Raw genomic sequence first — 21836 nt, 5'->3', positions numbered from 1 at the left:
TAAGAGCCCTAGAGCCACGTTCTTGCTGCCTTCCTGTCTGATTCTGATGGGGGAAATGGAATAAAAGCTGTTAATGAACAAACATGTCTGATGTCAACAATAATCACTGTTATAAAAGCTTCCAACACTGTCCCCTGTTATTACTACATGGTGCACATCAGAGCTTATCAAACCAGCAAGGTGATATTGGATTCAACCATATATGTCACATTTGTTGTTGAATTTTTCCCTTTAATCAATATGCTCAATTTTATTTGAAATATCATAAAAATATTTTTTTGTCTTTTTGGAATATAGGCCAAGCTCATAAGCAGCCTCAGAATGTACTCTGATACCCCTGGGTTGTCTGAGCCAGTTTTGGACATTTAGGTCTGCAGTTTATATAAAGCAGCTCATGTATAACCCTGCTTCATCTAAATAAATATTTTTTATAAAAAAATATGCTTTTTTTAGTAGTATGTGCCACTGGGTAATCCTAAATAGAAAATTGCCATTTTAGGTACTAAGGGCCACCCCCTGGGGTCATACATTTCCCAGTGCACACAAACAAGCCAAGGCACACATACATGCTAGGGCACATCTACCAATTAATGGGCAGAATTCTGTCTTTTACTCCCACACTACTTCCTATTACAGTCAGAGCTGCATTACTTCCTGTCAGCTGATCTCTGAGGGAGCACACAGCCCATCACTAAATGGCAGCTCAATGGAAAAAATGTAAAATGGCAATATTTACTGATATTTTCCTGATATATATTCCAGTTTCATAAGTTTTTTTTAATAAGCTACTTAATATGATACAAACTATCTGATGGTTATTCTGGGGGTATAGTTTTCCTTAAGGGCTGTGACACACGGGGAGATTAGTCGCCACGCCACAAATCTCCCTTGTCACAGGCGGCTAATCTCCCCGAAATGCCATCCCACCGGCTAGAATGTAAATCGGTGGTGGGATGGCATACGCGGCGCCGCTATTTGCCGAAGTCGCGGAAGTTTCCTCTCAAGGCAACTTCGGCAAGTCGCTGCGCCGCGTATGCCATCCCACCACCGATTTACATTCTAGCCGGTGGGATGGCATTTCGGGGAGATTAGCCGCCTGCGACAAGGATTTGTCACGTGGCGACTAATCTCCCCGTGTGTCACAGCCCTTAAGTATAGATTTTTTATTCCCTCCCTGGCAGCCTCCTGCTCTGTAAATTGCAGGTGGGCCCCTCCTATGCTTGTGGCAGGGCTCCTTCTCTTGCTTTGCAGCCCGCACAGCTTCACTCTTTAACACACTTGTGGTTTCTTTCAGTCATGATCATACGATCTCACTTCCTTCTGATGTCATCCCTATTGCTTTGCTCGCATATGCATTTTCTTGCTTCTCTATAACCAATCTACATACCACAGGATTTCTTTGTGGCTGGCTTTCATGCCTATATAAGGAGCCCATGATATCTAGTGAATCATCATGTCCCCACATTTGCTAGACTACAACTCCCAGCATCCTCCATAATGTAATAGGGTGGGTAAATGCATTCTAGAACGTGTGGTTATTATTCACTTTACTGTCTTGCTCTTTAGTTCAAGGCGCCCTGTTTGAAGAAGGAGACCGTTGGTGGGATGGAAGCATTGCAGTTCCACAACAGTTAGAGGGCCATGGGTTGGCCAATGTGTATCCTGACAATCTAAACAATATAACAGCTGTTACACAATATAATATTTCCTTCTGCTTCTGTCTGCCTTCCCCTTCAAGACATGCTATGGGTTATTTTCTGTGCGGCATTTCAGTAGCACATCATCATTTATATTATTCACACTGCTGTAGTTCATCTTAAACTCTCTAGTTTGTAGCCATTTGGTCTATACTAATCCCCAACCTTTTTACACAGTAATCAGTAATTTAAGGACACCTTCTGCCAGGGCCGGACTGGCGGGAACCTGAAAAAAAACCTGGGGGGCCCTGCTGACCCTATACCTGTAAGTACTGTCACTGTCCCACTGCATATACTTAGCAACTGTGTTTGTAAATCAGCCCTGGTATATTTGTATAAACCTTGGCACCGACCAGGGGCGGGCCAAGCCGACCGGGCGCCCTAGGCAACCCGGTCGGCCAACTCCGCCCACCTCCCCACCCCCGAACGCACAGGAAGCAGTGCAGGGGGGGGCGGGGCGATTAGATCGGTCATTGCCTTCGCCGCTAATGACAAGCGGTGGAGGCAATGACAAAGTAGCACTAGGGGAAGGCAGGAGAGGCTCCTGCCTGGCGCCCCTCAATCGTTGCGCCCTAGGCAGCTGCCCCTTCTGCCTACCCCTAGTTCCGGCCCTGGCACCGACAGATACTAAGCTCATAACCGAAATCAGGGTTGGACTGGGTTGTGCCCTCGAGCAGTGTCGGACTGGCCCACAGGGATACCAGGAAACAGGGCCGCCGCTCCCTATAAGCAGAGTACTCAGTCTGCATAGGGCACCAACTCCCAGGGGGGCACCATCCCAGCTGCTCCAAAAAAAAACATTTTTATATATTATAACATACCCCCCAACACTGTCCCGCCGGGTTTTATAGCGCATCCCGCTGTCCCGGATAGTTCAATCAATCTATGGGGGCTATTGGGGGCACTTACTATGGGGGCATTGTCTATGGGGGCACTGTGTGTGGAGCCCCTATAGAAGTTGTTTTTTTTTATTATTTTATTTTTACTTCCGTAATATTTGGAGGAGGGGGCACAAAAGTAAATTTCTGCTTAGGGCACCCATTTGGCCAGCGGCCCTGCCAGGAAAACTCCCGGTGGGCCCTCCTGCCTCTAACCATTTGGTCTTTTATGGCCATTCCCTTTTTTTTGCTTGGAAACAAAAAGACTGAAGAATAGATTATAGTATGTAAAGAAAATAGACTAGTGGAACAAAGGTTAAATGAGAACAGGAAGAAAAATAGTTTGGAGAATGGGCCTGTGGTTTGAGGTTTTCTGGTGGGCCCCTGGCATCTCAGTCCAACACTGCCCTCGAGCATTCGCACCCCCCAGGTGCCCACGCCTAACCCCCAACTAGGTGTACATTTAACTAAATGGCATGATCGGGGGGCCCCTGCTGCCTGTCCAACCCCCTTCCCCCCAAGTGCACATACGTTTTACTAAACTTCAGTGTGATTGGTGGACAGAGGTCAGCGGGGTAGCACTGCCAGGGATCAGGTCTGGGCTGGCGAAGGCCTCTGGGTTTTCTCCCAGTGCCTCGCTGGCCCTGAAGCTGTAGTTAGCAGGGATATTTTAGGGTTCAAGATCATAGAGATAAATTAGATTTGGGGACTGCCCAGACCAATGAAATGGTACTGTAATACATGGGGTACCTATGCTGGCATAGATATATGGCAGCAACCCCCTGTACAGACTATGAGAAAGGCCAGGGGGCAGTCTGCGCTACGCACAATGCCTTTTACAATCCTGTTTGGCCGGCCATGCCCCCTTTTACCTTCCTGTAATTGGATTATAGCAAAGGAAGCGTTCGGCAGGCGACCCAGAGAGGCAGCTTAGGCAAGTCTAAAACTGTAAGCTGAACCAACAATACTAAATCCCACATAATATGGTTAAGTCCAGGAGTATTTGAGTGTCTGCACTGCATAAATATCATATATATTCATATTATCATATTATACTCAAATCTGTCATGACTTCATGCATACAATCACTTGGGGGTGGGGGTAATTTGCCTGATATGTAAAAAGTAAACAGAGGCAGAATTAAATAGAAAGACTATACGCAAGGCACTTAATAAAATGCAGAGTTTGTAGTGCCCAAATAATATACACTGGGCCCAAACAGAGGCATAGTTCTGCAGAGGGCAATTAATACAGACCTGTATATCCTCCCGGATTTTTTCCACGAGTCTCCCATGTCTATACCCCTGGCAGTGTGGGAGCAACGGGTGAGGCTAAAGACATAGTTGGGTGTGTTTGGGGCATGCAGAGGGAGTGTGTCCCAAAGCACCCAGATTTGGGTGATGGTCTCCTGATACAGTGGCATAACTAGAATTGCTACCTGCTATGTAAATGTATGATCAAACTATTTTGTTTGTGAGTGGTACCATATACATTGGCCATTCACAGTAATCTCATGAGGCAAGATAGGGAAAAAGCAAGATGACTGGTTGGCTGGGGTGATTCTCAATGGAGAACGCTCTTACATCTGTAGTTAAGTATGCATTAGCTACTTTGAAGCACTAGGGGGTGCACATGGGTAAGTTTTAGAGAAGTCTGTGTCCCTTTAAATAGAAACTAAAGCTGCTGTTGTTGCTATTTTAGAGGCTTAATTAAGACAAGGATTCCACCAACACTGCCTTCCTATTATGCACTGGTAGCACGCCCCCAACTGGTAGCCCACCACATGTGCCCCAGATGTGCAGCAGACTTAGGGTTGTGTCCAGGGTTGCCATTAGGGGGACAGGGGATAGTACAGTATAAGAACCCATGTAAAAGGGGAGCTCTCAGAAATGCAAAGTCCCAGTCTGTGAGTGTAGGGGGGCTTGAGGTGGAAAAGATCAAGGCTTAGGCAGGCCATTGGTGGGTTCTGGGTATAATTGATTGTAATTATAAGGATAATAAAAGTCACCTCAGAGTTCCCTGACCTCGTTCCTTTATAAGGCCATGGAACTCCATGGTTACTTCTAATATCCAAATAATTTACAACACAGGGTCCATTAACTCTATATATAAACAGGGGTGCACGGATGTTTTTTTACCATGGGGAAATCAATGTAGAGCCCCTTTACTGCACAAAATACAGAGTATTTTTTACAAAGACCTCCATTACTATATTTAGTAAAGAATGCCCAGGACAAGGGATTAGTAACCGCTCCAGCAATACACAGCAGTGTCCTGTTTCACTTATTTCTTGAAAGGGACAAGAGCAGCAGTAAGTAGGGTTTTATTTTGACTCCTTACGTTTGCACTAAATGTATTTCTTGTGGGAACTCAGTTCCTTCCCACAGCAAATTTCTTAGGCATCTCCGTTCCTGACCCATGTGGCTGACTTGCCCCACTGCATATGAGAAACTACATGCTCTCTCTCTCTCTATATATATATAAATATATATTTATATTTAGACAGGGCAGAATTTTCTGCCCAGAATTTCAGTGGAACTGAACCTACAGCGATAATGTGCCAAACAGTGGTGTAACTACTCTGCACTGGGCCCCCCTGCAAAAAAATCTTCATCGCCCTGACTTGTCCTACCTAGTCACATATAAACCTACTCTCCTACCAGGAGTGGAGATTTATATGTAGCAACGGAGGAAGTTTCCTTGATTGTTATGCCACTCATGCAAAATATGAAGCCAGGTAGCAGAGGTGCAAAGATTAGCTCTGGTTAGTAAACAACTAGCAAATGGGTGAAAATGGCACCTATATGATAGGGGCTGCAGATGGACAGGGCATGGGTGTCTCTTTACAAGGCCTACAATGGCGTTAGGTACTGGTTTTCTTTGTGCTAGTGTGCGGTGCTCCTTGCACTTAATGCTGGCCCACCAGGAATAAGTTTTACTATTAACCTCCCACAGTACCGCTATCTCTTTTGTGCCCCGCCCCATATGAAAACCCATATCATCTCAGTTGCGCACTGTGTGCACATTCATTATCCAGTCAGGGAGAGGTGTGAGGGGGCAGATTGAGCAATGGTGCTTGCAGAAAATTGGCAGAACCGTCCCGGGTCTAAATTGTACCTTCCTTGTACCATGCAACTCCCTGTGAATTTCTGAATACCCCTCTGCTTTAATCTGATTGTGATCTGACTGGGGAGCAAAATGGTCTCTCGTTGTCTGTCACACTTTAGTTTGCTAACAAGAAGTACAAAGTGGATTCTTACTACAGGTATCGGACCCCTTATTTGGAAACCCATTATCCAGTAAGTTCCGATTTACAGAAAGGTCATCTCCCATAGACTCCATTTTAATCAAGTAATTCAGATTTTTAAAAATGGTTTCCTTTTTCTGTGTAATAATAAAACAGTACCTGTACTTGATCCCAACTAAGATATAATTACCCCTTATTGGGGGCAGAACAGTCCTATTGGGTTTATTTAATGGTTAAATGATTCCCTTTTCTCTGTAATAATAAAACAGTACCTGTACTTGATCCCAACTAAGATATAATTACCCCTTATTGGGGCAGAACAGCCCTATTGGGTTTATTTAATGGTTAAATGATTCCCTTTTCTCTGTAATAATAAAACAGTGCCTGTACTTGATCCCAACTAAGATATAATTAATCCTTATTAGGGGCAGAACAGTCCTATTGGGTTTATTTAATGGTTAAATGATTCCCTTTTCTCTGTAATAATAAAACAGTACCTGTACTTGAACCCAACTAAGATATAATTACCCATTATTGGGGGCAGAACAGCCCTATTGGGTTTATTTAATGGTTAAATGATTCCCTTTTCTCTGTAATAATAAAACAGTACCTGTACTTGAACCCAACTAAGATATAATTACCCATTATTGGGGGCAGAACAGCCCTATTGGGTTTATTTAATGGTTAAATGATTCCCTTTTCTCTGTAATAATAAAACAGTACCTGTACTTGATCCCAACTAAGATATAATTACCCCTTATTGGGGGCAGAACAGTCCTATTGGGTTTATTTAATGGTTAAATGATTCCCTTTTCTCTGTAATAATAAAACAGTGCCTGTACTTGATCCCAACTAAGATATAATTACCCCTTATTGGGGGCAGAACAGTCCTATTTGGTTTATTTAATGGTTAAATGATTCCCTTTTTTCTGTAATAATAAAATAGTACCTGTACTTGATCCCAACTAAGATATAATTACCCCTTATTGGGGGCAGAACAGTCCTATTTGGTTTATTTAATGGTTAAATGATTCCCTTTTTTCTGTAATAATAAAACAGTACCTGTACTTAATCCCAACTAAGATATAATTACCCCTTATTGGGGGCAGAACAGCCCTATTGGGTTTATTTCATGGTTAAATGATTCCCTTTTCTCTGTAATAATAAAACAGTACCTGTACTTGAACCCAACTAAGATATAATTACCCATTATTGGGGGCAGAACAGCCCTATTGGGTTTATTTAATGGTTAAATGATTCCCTTTTCTCTGTAATAATAAAACTGTACCTGTACTTGAACCCAACTAAGATATAATTACCCATTATTGGGGGCAGAACAGCCCTATTGGGTTTATTTAATGGTTAAATGATTCCCTTTTCTCTGTAATAATAAAACAGTACCTGTACATGATCCCAACTAAGATATAATTACCCCTTATTGGGGGCAGAACAGCCCTATTGGGTTTATTTAATGGTTAAATGATTCCCTTTTCTCTGTAATAATAAAACAGTACCTGTACTTGATCCCAACTAAGGTATAATTAATGCTTATTGGAGGCAAAACAAACCTATTGGGTTTAATTACTGTTTCAATAATTTTTTAGCAGACTAAAGGTAGGAAATCTGAATTACGGAAAGACCCCGTATCCGGAAAATCCCAGGTCCCAAGCATTCTGGATAATGGGCCCCATACCTGTATATAACTGCCTCAGCTGCATACTATCCCCTCCTCTCTGTGCCACCCCACAGTCATTCCTCTGTTAATCCATACTGCCATGTCTGGGATTACAGTGTGCGCATAATCCATTTATGCAGTGATTTAAAAGGCATGTCTGGGGTTAATGTGCTCATTATCAATTTTCTGCACTGATCATACTGGCATGCTTGGGGTTAATGGAGTGATTATTGACCATTTTATGTAATGATCATACTGGCATATAGGGATAATTATGGAGCCAAAAGAGGGCACAATGAGCCACAACTATTACATATTGAATTATAATTATAGAAAAAAAGCAGATGCTAAGACCTGGTTTCTGGCTATAAGATCCATTAGTGCAGCCACATTTAATAATCAGGGACCTTTGTGAAGTCATTTTCCAAACCCCCTCCTTATGCCTCCCTGGTGTGTGAGTACTGTTGCCCTCTTAAAGTTAACAAGGGGTAAACTGCAACTTCAGGCAACATATATATATATATATACAGTAGATATATTGATGTTTCAATATGTTAGAACGTGGGACCATAATGTAAGAAAGCAGCCCCCTGAGATTTACAGAGCTGCATCTGTGTTAGCCATGGCATGTTCCCAAAGAGAAGTGGCCATTAGTGAGAGGGCTGGGCACGACTAGAGGCACTAAACTATAAAGCCCAATCAGATGCCCCTGTGCTTCAGTGGCTGCTGCTACACTGTTACATCATATGAGTTACTGTACATGCCTTTCCCGTGTCAGAGGTTGCTCCCCGCAGCTGCCTTACAGCCTTTTTTACTGTGTTGATTTAGTATGTGCCTAAAGGCCCCTTATTAGTATATATCTCTGCTATGCCACTGATTAGCTTTAAGTATCTCCTTTCACTCTCTGTTAGAGTTATATTACCAGGGCGGTGAGAACATTTATAGCTGCATCTTTTACCCACATGTACCTCTCCGTGCTCCTTTGGCTCAGTTCTAATCCTGAGTCTCTCTACCTATCGCTTATATTCCTTGTGCGCTTCAGAGTGCTCATAAATCTCTTTATACTCTGCCTATAACTCTGCCTTTCCCTTGCCTAGCGTGCTGTGCTACTATCTGTAAGCTTCACTGCACTGGTGCTAACATCCCGACAACATCTAAAGTACATGCCAAGGACACTTTATTGCTGAGCTAATAATCCACATGGGAAATGCACGCAAAGGTGAATTAAAGAGCGGTGCCAACTATATGGGGACATAGGAAACCTAAACCCCCAAACAATGTAGGTCTCTATAAAAATATATTTCATAAACAGCTCATACGTAAAACCCTTCTTCATCTCAATAAACCATTTTCATAAAAATATACTTTTTTAGCAGTATATGCCATTGGGTAATCCTAAATAGAAAATTGCCATTTTAAGAATTAGGAGCCACCCCCTGGGATCATAGGATTCACAGTGCACACAAACAAGCCAAGGCACACATACATGCTAGGCCCCATCAGCCAATCAATGGGCAGAGTTCTGCCTTTTACTCCTACACTACTTCCTGTTACAGTTAGAGCTGCATTATTTCCTGTCAGCTGATCTCTGAGGGAGCACACAGCCCATCACAAAATGGTGGCTCAAGGGAAAAGATGTAAAAGGGCAATATTTACTGATATATATATTCCAGTTTGCTGAGATTCTTTAATAGGCCACTTAACATAATATAAACTTTCTGTTGGTTAAGCATTCATTCTGGGGATATAGTTTCCTTTAAGCAGAATATTAAACCTTTTTAGCAACTTCAAAATTATAGTGTGAAAACTGACACTGACATCTGATTTCTGCACATATGATTATTAACAGGAGTGGGCTGGCGGGACACTGGGAAAAAACTGTGACCAGACCAGGTAGGTATGAGATATGCGTGTCTGGGGGGAGGGGCAGGGGTGTGTGCGGGCAGCAGGGGCCCCTGGGGAGGATTGGGAGGTCCCAGGGGATGGCAGCCCCGGTGATCCCCAGTACGACCCCAATTCCAGTGGAGAAATGACAAAACCAAGAACTATCACCAGGAACAAGGGGCACAAGTCTATATTTTAGTGATGTTTTGGGCTTGTCTAGGTTCCTGAGGACACTGGGAAGTGTTGATTTAAACTATGAGATTAGACTGTCAAGATTGGGGTTGTTTTCTCTAAAAAAAAGGCACTTGCGAGGGGACATGATTACTCTGTACAAATACATTAGAGGGGCAAATAGGGGGTGTTCTTTTTTCCCATAAAAACGATCAGCGCACCAGAGCCCCCCCCCCTTTAGATTAGAGGAATGGAGCTTCCATTTGAAGCAGCATAGGGGGTTCCTCACGGTGAGGGCAGTGAGGTTGGGGAATGTCCTTTCTAGTGATATGGTAATGGCAGATTCTGTTAATGCCTATAAGAGGGGTCTGGATGAGTTCTTGAACAAGCAGAATATCCAAGGCTATTGTGATACTAATATCTACAGTTAGAATTGATGTTGGTATATATGGTTTATGTATGTGAGTGTATAGATAGGTCAGTATGGGTCTGTATGTGAGTGGATAGATAGGTCAGTATGGGTCTGTATGTGAGTGGATAGATAGGTCAGTATGGGTCTGTATGTGAGTGGATAGATAGGTCAGTGTGGGTCTGTATGTGAGTGGATAGATAGGTCAGTGTGGGTCTGTATGTGAGTGGATAGATAGGTCAGTATGGGTCTGTATGTGAGTGGATAGATAGGTCAGTGTGGGTCTGTATGTGAGTGGATAGATAGGTCAGTGTGGGTCTGTATGTGAGTGGATAGATAGGTCAGTGTGGGTCTGTATGTGAGTGGATAGATAGGTCAGTATGGGTCTGTATGTGAGTGGATAGATAGGTCAGTGTGGGTCTGTATGTGAGTGGATAGATAGGTCAGTGTGGGTCTGTATGTGAGTGGATAGATAGGTCAGTATGGGTCTGTATGTGAGTGGATAGATAGGTCAGTATGGGTCTGTATGTGAGTGGATAGATAGGTCAGTATGGGTCTGTATGTGAGTGTATAGATAGGTCAGTATGGGTCTGTATGTGAGTGGATAGATAGGTCAGTATGGGTCTGTATGTGAGTGGATAGATAGGTCAGTATGGGTCTGTATGTGAGTGGATAGATAGGTCAGTATGGGTCTGTATGTGAGTGGATAGATAGGTCAGTGTGGGTCTGTATGTGAGTGTATAGATAGGTCAGTATGGGTCTGTATGTGAGTGGATAGATAGGTCAGTGTGGGTCTGTATGTGAGTGGATAGATAGGTCAGTATGGGTCTGTATGTGAGTGGATAGATAGGTCAGTATGGGTCTGTATGTGAGTGGATAGATAGGTCAGTATGGGTCTGTATGGGAGTGGATAGATAGGTCAGTGTGGGTCTGTATGTGAGTGGATAGATAGGTCAGTATGGGTCTGTATGGGAGTGGATAGATAGGTCAGTGTGGGTCTGTATGTGAGTGGATAGATAGGTCAGTGTGGGTCTGTATGGGAGTGGATAGATAGGTCAGTGTGGGTCTGTATGTGAGTGGATAGATAGGTCAGTGTGGGTCTGTATGTGAGTGGATAGATAGGTAAGTATGGGTCTGTATGTGAGTGGATAGATAGGTCAGTATGGGTCTGTATGTGAGTGGATAGATAGGTCAGTGTGGGTCTGTATGTAAGTGTATAGATAGGTCAGTATGGGTCTGTATGGGAGTGGATAGATAGGTCAGTGTGGGTCTGTATGTGAGTGGATAGATAGGTCAGTGTGGGTCTGTATGTGAGTGGATAGATAGGTCAGTATGGGTCTGTATGTGAGTGGATAGATAGGTCAGTATGGGTCTGTATGTGAGTGGATAGATAGGTCAGTATGGGTCTGTATGTGAGTGGATAGATAGGTCAGTATGGGTTTATGTATGTGTTGAGTTCACTTGGAAGGGTTGAACTTGATGGACTTTTTCCAACCCAATGTAATTTCATTGTAATCCCTCTGAGATTGAAACTTTTAGGCAATGGCCAGCTTTCCATTCTGTATCAGTCAGTATTTAATTTGGTGATGAAGTTGTGATGTTTGATCTATATACCCATCTATTGTACAACACTACATCGTATGTTTTTTGCACTATATTATAATGCTGTGTTGTAGCTAAACAATCATGGGTGAGTCTCTCAAGACACAATGCCCTGTTTGAAGCCAATAAATAAATGGACAAGGAATGCCCTTTCCATACCTCTCTCGCTACTCTACAAACCACTGGCTGCCCTTTAGATCTTTAACTCTGCTTCCATGCACCTCTGCTAAGTTACCCACATATTCCCATATGTATGGGCTGTAAGTGCTGATTAGGAGATAGTGCTGGGTCAATGGATATGTTATGGTCGAGGTGTCTCTACCAATTAATAGTGCTGGGTCAATAGATATGTTATGGTCAAGGTGTCTCTACCAATTAATAGTGCTTGGTCAATGGATATGTTATGGTCAAGGTGTCTGTACCAATTAATAGTGCTTGGTCAATGGATATGTTATGGTCGAGGTGTCCCTGCCATTTAATAGTGCTGGGTCAATGGATATGTTATGGTCGAGGTGTCTCTACCAATTAATAGTGCTGGGTCAATGGATATGTTATGGTCGAGGTGTCTCTACCAATTAAACAAGAGTCTGCCATTACTTTCATAACCTGTTTTTGCATTTCAAGCATTATTGTTCTGTCTCTAGGTTATCCATGAGTAAGGACGCTGTTCTGTGGCTATGGAAGGAAAACCGGTGAAGTGTGATATGCAAGTCACAGTGTGATCATTAAACCACAGTAGCTTTTAAACCAAGTTCTGAGAAATGATAGACCTAAAAAAGCTAAATGCAATATGATCGTAGCAAGGGGTATGTCTCCTAGGGGCTTAATTATAGAGAAAGCAGACCCTCTGACTACTGGAGTGGCCCAGGAGGTGTAAGGTGCCCAGTGGAACACTAACCCATAGGTAGTTTCAATATACATTTATGAAAAATGACTTCATCATGTGGGGCCCAAAAACTTCAAGTTACACCACTGGCATCCCCTGTAAGACCTGGAGTTCTTTTTAGAGCAAATCAGAGCACTCGTGTCATCCATACTATGCTTTTATGTGTGAAACCCTACCATTCACTGTGTTATTGCACATATATAAGGGTACAGTTCAAACAACCCACTCTTGGCTTTGTAATTGAATGCCAGTATTAACCACAGAATAATGTTTACCCAGATTTTCTTCTGCAAGTTTTTTTATGCAGTTGTGTGGCCCATGTCTTAGTAAGCTAGACCTGATAGAATGAATATTAACCAAAAGATAAAAAAGTAGAGGCCACCAGTGCTAGAGAAGAAAGGACCGTGACGTCACCTCCAGATCAGGTATCACCAACTTTAAGGGACGTCACAAGCTTTATTTACAAGTTTATGTTTTCACGTCCGCATAACACAACTGCTGCAAAGCCAATACAGAGGGGACCCAGAAATTTGAGCCCCTCCTTGAGTCCATAACATTCTTTAAGACCTTCTACAAGGGTATAAAGTGGAGTGGTGAAATATCCAGGAGTGGGGAGGAGGTAAGACTTCAGTATCCCCTTTGCTGCTGGAGAGTGAGCAGCAGAGGAAATAACCCTCTAGTTAACAGAGAAGTTAGGGTATGGTGGTTGTCTCTGGAAGCTAAGGGGTTTAAGATGGCAGTGGTCTTGGTTAAGGGCTTAAGCCTCAGATTCAAACATCTTCTTCCTGCCTTCCATGCCGGATTTCTCCTCAATGTTCTTACGCCAGTCACCAACATCACGGAGATCCTTCTCCTGGAGTTAAAAGGAAAACAAATATTTAATAAGAGTTTGCTTGCTTGCTTCTACAGCTATGGTTTCATTATTCAAAAGAACCATTGAGTCTCACTAAGCTCATAAATGATTGCTAAAAGGCGAGACGCCTAGATAATTAGCTTAAGACTCACCTTGTCAGTGTCTTCCTTCTTGACTTGTTTGAGATTGGCACGGAGTTCCATGTTGACCTTGTGCTTGGAGCCAAGCAGAGCACGCAGCATAGCATCAGCTGACATACGGACACGTTTAAGGGCAGGCCTCTTGAACTTGCCACGCAGATCAAAGATCTTCTGGTTTAAGTCTTCCAGCTACATGGGGAACAAATATAGAGTCAGGTAGAATATAACTTAGAAAGTGATGCACTATGACCATCATAAATCATCATAAATAAAAACTGGACTATAAGGAGGGGCCTATGTAAACTGAATGGAACACTTATAGATAGTCCTAAATGGTATAGGTTTTTATATAGGCCCATGGTGGGGAAAAAGATAGGCAGACGGAAATTCTCCTAGACTGGGCTGCACTATGGCCTAGGCCCACTGGAAAATACTCATGTACTCTGGTAGGCTACTCTGATCCTGTCCATTGTTATGAATAACCATTAATGTCTAATGGGGAAACTACAGGAAGACTTGAGGATTAAGGACCTGCAAATCTATCCTTCATTATATGAAAGCTACTAACCTCCTTGGTGCTCTTTCCAACTTTGACTTCCATGTCATACCTCTCCTCATCAACCACATCGATTTTGGCGTGCATCTTCTTGCAGAAATCCTAGGTAGACAATGCAATAGAGAATAAAGTGACTGCAGTACATTTCACCAAGATATTCTATTGCAGGTTGTACTGTAAGTTAGTAGGCTGGATTTACTAAAGATCCTGCCACAGTCTATATTCATGGAACGTACCTGGAGTTCTGATAAGTTGCTGGGAAGGCTTAGAGGTGGGCAGTGCTCTTGTAGGTAGGCTTCCTTCTCTGCCGCAATTTCAGCTTCTTCTTTCTCAAGAGCAGTTTTGGCCACCTGGAGCATCAAGCTCTGCACATACAAGAGAAGAGGAGTAAGAACAATGTGATGTGGGAAGAACCTAAAAAGCAGCGTTGGGAGGATAGCTGGTGTGCATTTATGGTTGTGGTAGAGTTCTTGGGACTAAGGAACAGTAAAAAAAGTTCTACATCAATAGCCACTAAGAATCACGGGGGTCTTCATAAGTTCACTATGTTGAGAATTGTACAGGCATGGTGTATGAGAGCCATGTTAGGAACATTTCTCTTCACTCTGTGCCTATATAATTTATGGAGGCCCATACAGGACTTTGTTTTGAGGCATAAGGGCCTGACTGTTTTGTTTTTATGGATAACTTACCTTCAGGTGGGTTTTGCGAGTATTGGAGATCTTGGATTTCTTCTGCAGAAACATAAATGAAAAAATTATTAGCATTTTTTTTGTTAGAAAAGTGTAATCCCCAATTTCATAAAGAAATCTTTGACTCTCAAACATCCAATCAATCTATCATTCTCTTTTTCCAGAAATCAACAGCTATATTTTATTATGAAATGTCACTTTTCATTACAAAAAACTATTATTATTCCAATTAGCCCATTTCCACATGACCTGTTTTTACACATTTTGCCTAATCATTTTTATTACTGGCATACAGGCAACAACCTCTGGCTGGGGGATAGCAGGTATACTAGGAAAAGATGATGCCTATAATAGCAGTGGGGATAATAGCCTCTGGGAAGGGACTGTGCCTGTGGGATAGCAGGTATAGTAGGGAGAGATGGTGCCTATAGTAGCAGTGGGGATAATAGCCTCTGGGAAGGGACTGTGCCTGTGGGATAGCAGGTATAGTAGGGAGAGATGGTGCCTATAATAGCAGTGGGGATAATAGCCTCTGGGAAGGGACTGTGGCTGTGGGATAGCAGGTATAGTAGGGAGAGATGGTGCCTATAGTAGCAGTGGGGGGATAATAGCCTCTGGGAAGGGACTGGGGCTGTGGGATAGCAGGTATAGTAGGGAGAGATGGTGCCTATAGTAGCAGTGGGGATAATAGCCTCTGGGAAGGGACTGTGCCTGTGGGATAGCAGGTATAGTAGGGAGAGATGGTGCCTATAGTAGCAGTGGGGATAATAGCCTCTGGGAAGGGACTGTGCCTGTGGGATAGCAGGTATAGTAGGGAGAGATGGTGCCTATAATAGCAGTGGGGATAATAGCCTCTGGGAAGGGACTGTGGCTGTGGGATAGCAGGTATAGTAGGGAGAGATGGTGCCTATAGTAGCAGTGGGGATAATAGCCTCTGGGAAGGGACTGTGCCTGTGGGATAGCAGGTATAGTAGGGAGAGATGGTGCCTATAGTAGCAGTGGGGATAATAGCCTCTGGGAAGGGACTGTGCCTGTGGGATAGCAGGTATAGTAGGGAGAGATGGTGCCTATAATAGCAGTGGGGATAATAGCCTCTGGGAAGGGACTGTGCCTGTGGGATAGCAGGTATAGTAGGGAGAGATGGTGCCTATAGTAGCAGTGGGGATAATAGCCTCTGGGAAGGGACTGGGGCTGTGGGATAGCAGGTATAGTAGGGAGAGATGGTGCCTATAGTAGCAGTGGGGGGATAATAGCCTCTGGGAAGGGACTGGGGCTGTGGGATAGCAGGTATTGTAGGGAGAGATGGTGCCTATAGTAGCAGTGGGGGATAATAGCCTCTGGGAAGGGACTGGGGCTGTGGGATAGCAGGTATAGTAGGGAGAGATGGTGCCTATAGTAGCAGTGGGGGGATAATAGCCTCTGGGAAGGGACTGGGGCTGTGGGATAGCAGGTATAGTAGGGAGAGATGGTGCCTATAGTAGCAGTGGGGGGATAATAGCCTCTGGGAAGGGACTGGGGCTGTGGGATAGCAGGTATAGTAGGGAGAGATGGTGCCTATAGTAGCAGTGGGATAATAGCCTCTGGGAAGGGACTATGGTTGTGGGATGATAGCCTGGTATGGGACAATGCCTTTCTGATTTCAGGCAGAGTAAGAAGAAATTATTCTCATAGTAGTAATGGGACTAATAACCTGTAAGACGGATCTGTGTTTAAAATAGAAAGGGCAGCAGGGACAAAAATGAAGACAGTCAGGACAAGGAAGTTGAAAGCAAAAGTGCTCCATATTAATGTTCACGGTTGGTGGAACAAGATGCTAGTGTTCCTGGCCTAAGGAAATTTCAGCTGTTTCTTATTTTAACCATATCTCTATTGAATATTATATAGTACTCACTACATATATCTATCTGCCTGCAGTGTCGGACTGAGATGGCAGGGACCCACCAGAAAACCCTGGACCATGGGCCAACTTTCAAAACTTTAATTCCAACTCTCCTCCCTCAAACACTTTATTATCCTAGTCTCTTTTCTCTACATACTATACTCTATTCTTCCATCTATCAAGCTTCCTTGTTCCCACACAGAAACAGTGAATCACCATGAAATTGGCTAAATAGATAGAAGCAAAAGGGGCCCACTGACACCTGGGCCCACCGGGAGTTTTCCTGGTATCCTGGTAGGCCAGTCCGACACTGTCTGCCTGTATGCCTGTATGTATCTATCTATCTGTAAGTCTGGGTCATGGTAAAGTCTGTTTAGCTCAGTAAAGGCTGCCCCTACATTGTCACAACATGCGCCATAATGAAAGGAAAAAGAGTAACTTACGTCACTAATCAGAGGGGAAAAGAGAAGGGAAATAAAAAAGAAGAGGTTAGAAATGAAAGACAGACACAGCACTGCCTATAACTTATAGAGCCAATACAATAAGAACATATAATGGTACATACTCTCAGTGTATAGGGGACACAGTTTGACCTACACTGTATAAGGGTACCATATCTTTCCTTGAATAGACAACAATGTATAAGTATTTATGTTATGTTAAAGCCCTGGACATGTTTGTTTACCCATAATGCTCTTTTGTTGGTTGAGCTCAGATCTAAATATTCTAATTAGGGATCTAATTTGGTCCACAATATAGTAAAAACTGAAAGAGCTGTAGTGATCTGTAGCAACATATCAGATGTTTCCTTTCATTATTCCATCTGCATTAAACCAATTCCATCTGCTAACTGCCGATTGGTTGCTATAGGTTACTAGACCTGGAGCAAAATAGACTTGCTGCTACATTTCCTCCATAATATAATAATGTTCTGAGCAGCCAATAAGCTTGGCCTAATACCTTACAATCTGTTTAAAGGAGAATGGACTTATGCCTACTGTATCTAAATACCATAGACAGAGAGCTGAATTTAGATTCATATAACATTAATTATAAGTGATAGCCATATATGCGCGATATTCAACGTTACCGAGATAGATGGAGGGATAGATTAATATCAGATTAACAGATAGTAGGTTAATAGAGACAGATATATGCCTGATAGATAGAAGACAGACAGATAGATAGATAGATAGATAGATAGATAGATAGACAGATAGATAGATAGATAGATAGATAGAAGATAGACAGATAGATAGATAGATAGATAGATAGATAGATTAGATAGATAGGTGATAGATAGATAGATTGATAGATTATAGACAGATAGATAGATAGATGATAGATAGATAGATAGATAGATAGATAGATAGATAGATAGATAGATAGATAGATAGATAGATTAGATAGATAGATAGATAGATAGATAGATAGATAGATAGATAGATAGATTATAGACAGATAGATAGATAGATAGACAGATAGATTAGAAAGAATAAGACAGATACTAGTCAGATATAATATAGAGACAGACAGAGAGAACATGGTTTGACCCAAAGAGGTTTTTACTCACTCTTCACCCATCTTGGCGGTTTCTGTGATACCTGAGCACAAAACACAAAGACACAAAATTCAGCACATGAAGTCCTGCCCCCCAAGATATAACTCTTTGGCAAAGAATCCCTGTAAGGAACACGCTGAGCCCCGCTCACATACCAGCCTAGGCACAGACTGATGGAAGGATTAGTCTGAAATTCCCCAATGAACTCAGCTCCTTGGATGTCCCTTCCTCTGCCACCGCTGGCCGGCCTCTAAATAGAACCTTGGCAGGGGGAGCAGAGATGGGACACCCCGCCACCCTATTTGAAGTCATCTGATCCCCTTTGGAGATATCAGCAACTTTGCAAGACTTTCCGAAAATATCCCACGGAGCCTTTAAGGCATGACAGCTGTCTCACCCTTTCTCTATGGATCCCTCCTTGCCAGGCCCTTCTAATGAATGAGGTCACAGGTGAAGAAACCTTAGCCATGTGTTCATTCCCTTTCCTCGCATTCATGCGCTGACTCTCAGGGGGTCCCATTTCAGATGCTAAAATAAAAGCCACTCAATGCCCTATAATGCTGAGTAATATTTGCCCCAGATTTACAGCCTGTAGGCTGCGGAATATTATAATAATGCTTGAAACCAAGGTTCTCAATCAGTGGTGGCGGACGCAGGTCATATTTCCAAATATCTCCTTCTTTCAGCACAGGCAACTTGGGCACAAATCCTCCGGAATTAGGAAAATCTCCCAAATCTAGCCTTTCACCGAACCATGGGCTGGGAAGCAATGCCAATTGGGGCAATGAGGGAAAGAGTAGTGGTAAGTCTTTGGGCACAGGCATACATGGTAGAACAATAGGGCTCAGCAGGCCCATAGTTGGGGTTAAAAGAGAGATATATATAATATATATACAGGTATAGGACCCGTTATCCAGAATGCTTGGGACCAAGGGTATTTCTGATAAGGGGTCTTTCCGTAATTTGGATCTCCATACCTTAACTCTACTAAAAAATCAATAAAACAGTAATTAAACCCAATAGGATTGTTTTGCCTCCAATAAGGGGTAATTATATCTTAGTTGGGATCAATTACAAGGTACTGTTTTATTATTACAGAGAAGAAAGAAATCAGTTTTAAAATTCTGAATTATTTGATTAAAATGGAGTCTATGGGAGATGGGCTTTCCATAATTCGGAGCATTCTGGATAACGGGTTTCCGGATAAGGGATCCCATGCCTGTATATATATATATATTTATATAAATATATATAAAAAATATATTGGCAGCTAGTCTGTTGTACCCTACCCTTACTTATTCTACATATATGGTTCCATCTAATACATTTGTATCTATAGGTTCTATCAGGAATATATATATATGTTTCATGCTACAAAAGGGGGTCCTGTAATGAATTAAACATCAGTTCCAAATGGGTGGGTATGGGTTCCATGCACAAAATGGGTCATTGTAAGTGTCTACTACACAACATAACACTTAAAAACAATAACTAAGCAACATTCTATAATGGTACCGAGCATGGAGCAGCCTTGTTGCTCTGTACAGAGACTATGGGGCATGATAATCAAATGCTGAATAGAAATCTATACAAGTGAAGTGTGTTTAAGAGAAAGGGAATCGGTGGAGAATGGTCTGTTAACTCTTTAATTAACAGCCATCCCCTCCCTTCAGGTTAAACTGTAAATGCCGGGAATTCTAAGCAGTTAATACAAATACACAGATAATTTGTTACTTTAAATGTACATTCATACACTCATTAAACTCTGGCAGGGATCTATTACATATAATTGTTATTAATGACTATAAAATAATGATTTTTCCCCAACATACTATATCTATATATGTGGAACCGAGGCTGCTGAAAGCACGTAGATAAAATTGTGTGCTTGCCAATATTTGCGCAATACATGAAGTTCACTGGCATCGTTAATATATACAAATTCAATTAAAATTCTCACGATAGGGTCGTGGTGTTAAATCCCCCCTCCCCGGTTGGGTTTTGCTATTGTGAATGGAGGTTGTAATGTAAGTAAATGTTAAATATTAACTCTTGTTTTACAGGGAATTCTGTAGCTTGTTGTTTTAAAGCACAGAGAATGTATGACTGAATAGGTTATAATAAATGTAGGTAATTTATTTATAGTGGGCTGAACAGTGTAATGAATGAGCTAGGGGGATAGGGGGCTTGTGTATAGGCAGAGATCTCGGCTGCAAGTTGCCCAGGCAGGACCCTAATTAATCTCATGCACATACTGTACTGACAGACAGAAATCCATTTATTGTATATACACATGCCTCTGCCTTTGCCCCCCAGGGGCTGTTCCTTACCTGACCCTCGTAGACTGAGCCCTCTCTATGAAGCAGGGGTGGGACTGGCAGCGCTGTGTTGTGAGGGGGGTATTAATGTGCTGGGGGGGTGCCCAGGGGTAAAAGCTGCCTGGCTCAGTAAGGGCATGCAAACAACCTCCGACCAATCACGAGGCGGGTGACACAAATACTTTGACCCTCCCTTGCAGCCCATCTTAAGACTTAACCCTGTATCTGCTGGTGGTCAGCATTGTGAACAGTGGGGCATTCCTTAAATAACATTGGCCCCCAAATGCCTACTGTCATGGCACTGGGAGCATGGTATGGGCAGTGCGCTTAACCTTCTGGGAGGGTCTAGAGATACAAATCTAAAGTAGGAGGCATCTCAGCCACTAAAGGGTTAATGTGCTGTTCTCTGCAGATCCCATTACTTTCCCAAAGCAGATACTTCCCTCTTACTTATCCCCCCCAACCAAAACAGCTAGTACCCTTTTCAATCTCAGCTATGCAACTTATCCCTAGCAGCTTTCTCTTCTAAAAAGGTCCCACCCAATGCACCCTCACACCTGTCTCTCCGCTCCTCCCGCCCCACAGCAGGCTATCTCAGCATTCTCTTCTAATTGTTTGGGGTTTATTCGTCTCTAGCAGACACACAGATAGTCCTCTGGCCTGTAATCCTGCTGGGGGCTAAGGAATTCGCTCACCCAGGGCATTCCTGTATTACTGCCCACATACAGAAAAGCAGCAGGGTGGTGCTGACCTCTACTGGACATGATGCAAAATAGCATTTCATGGGCACCAAGCTGGCACTTTGGACCACACCGGCTCCTCTAGAGCAGGGGTCCCCAACCACCGGTACGGGGACCGGTGCCGGGCCGTGGGCTGTGCTGAAATGGGCCACCACTGCTCCATATTACTTGTGATCCCAACTCCCTGATGCTTTACACAGCCATGACAATAGCTATTCGAAGCCCAGGAAGATTTCTACTGATTACGACAAGGACCAAAGTACTTTATTAAGCTGTATGTAATAATAATATTAATAGTAAAGTGCATAATATAAAATTTAACTAGCACTAGTTGCGCCGCACCCCCCATCCCCGGTCCTTGGACAAATTGTCTTGCTTGAAACCGGTCCGTGGTGCAAAAAAAGTTGGGAACCACTGCTCTAGAGCACACATTCTGGCCCTGTCAGCCTCCCAAAAAGGCATATTAGTCAGTGCTAAGGCACTTGGCGTATTATCTGGGCTTTTTGTCTTGCAATGGCCCCTCCATAGATGCACACTGCCACCCATACCCAGCCACTCCCTTGTTCCCCGCCACTCGCTCTCAGGGAGGTGGGATTCTCTGCCATTACAGAAGAACACCCTGCATTCCAGGTCCCCAGGGCCACCCAC

The 21836-nt window shown here is 43.1% G+C and overlaps 1 protein-coding gene across 3 annotated transcripts; it reads right to left on the bottom strand.

Annotated features, from left to right (window-relative positions):
* Positions 1-12837: 12837 nt before the first annotated feature.
* tnni2 (troponin I2, fast skeletal type) lies at positions 12838-20932 on the bottom strand. 3 transcript variants are annotated; one of them, XM_012960980.1, is made up of 8 exons: positions 18286-18379; positions 18143-18173; positions 17013-17016; positions 14691-14732; positions 14235-14363; positions 14011-14100; positions 13455-13631; positions 12838-13302 (listed from the first exon to the last, which is right to left on the bottom strand). In XM_012960980.1, exons 2-8 carry the CDS (start codon positions 18151-18153, stop codon positions 13207-13209), a joined length of 549 nt encoding a protein of 182 aa, XP_012816434.1. In that variant the 5' UTR covers positions 18154-18173; positions 18286-18379; the 3' UTR covers positions 12838-13206.
* Between the last annotated feature and the right edge of the window lie 904 nt (positions 20933-21836).

This window comes from Xenopus tropicalis, chromosome 4 (assembly GCF_000004195.4).
Source record: "Xenopus tropicalis strain Nigerian chromosome 4, UCB_Xtro_10.0, whole genome shotgun sequence".
Lineage (NCBI taxonomy): Eukaryota > Metazoa > Chordata > Amphibia > Anura > Pipidae > Xenopus > Xenopus tropicalis.
The sequence above is the reverse complement of the archived record's forward strand: the minus strand, read 5'-3'. Positions and strand labels throughout refer to the sequence as shown.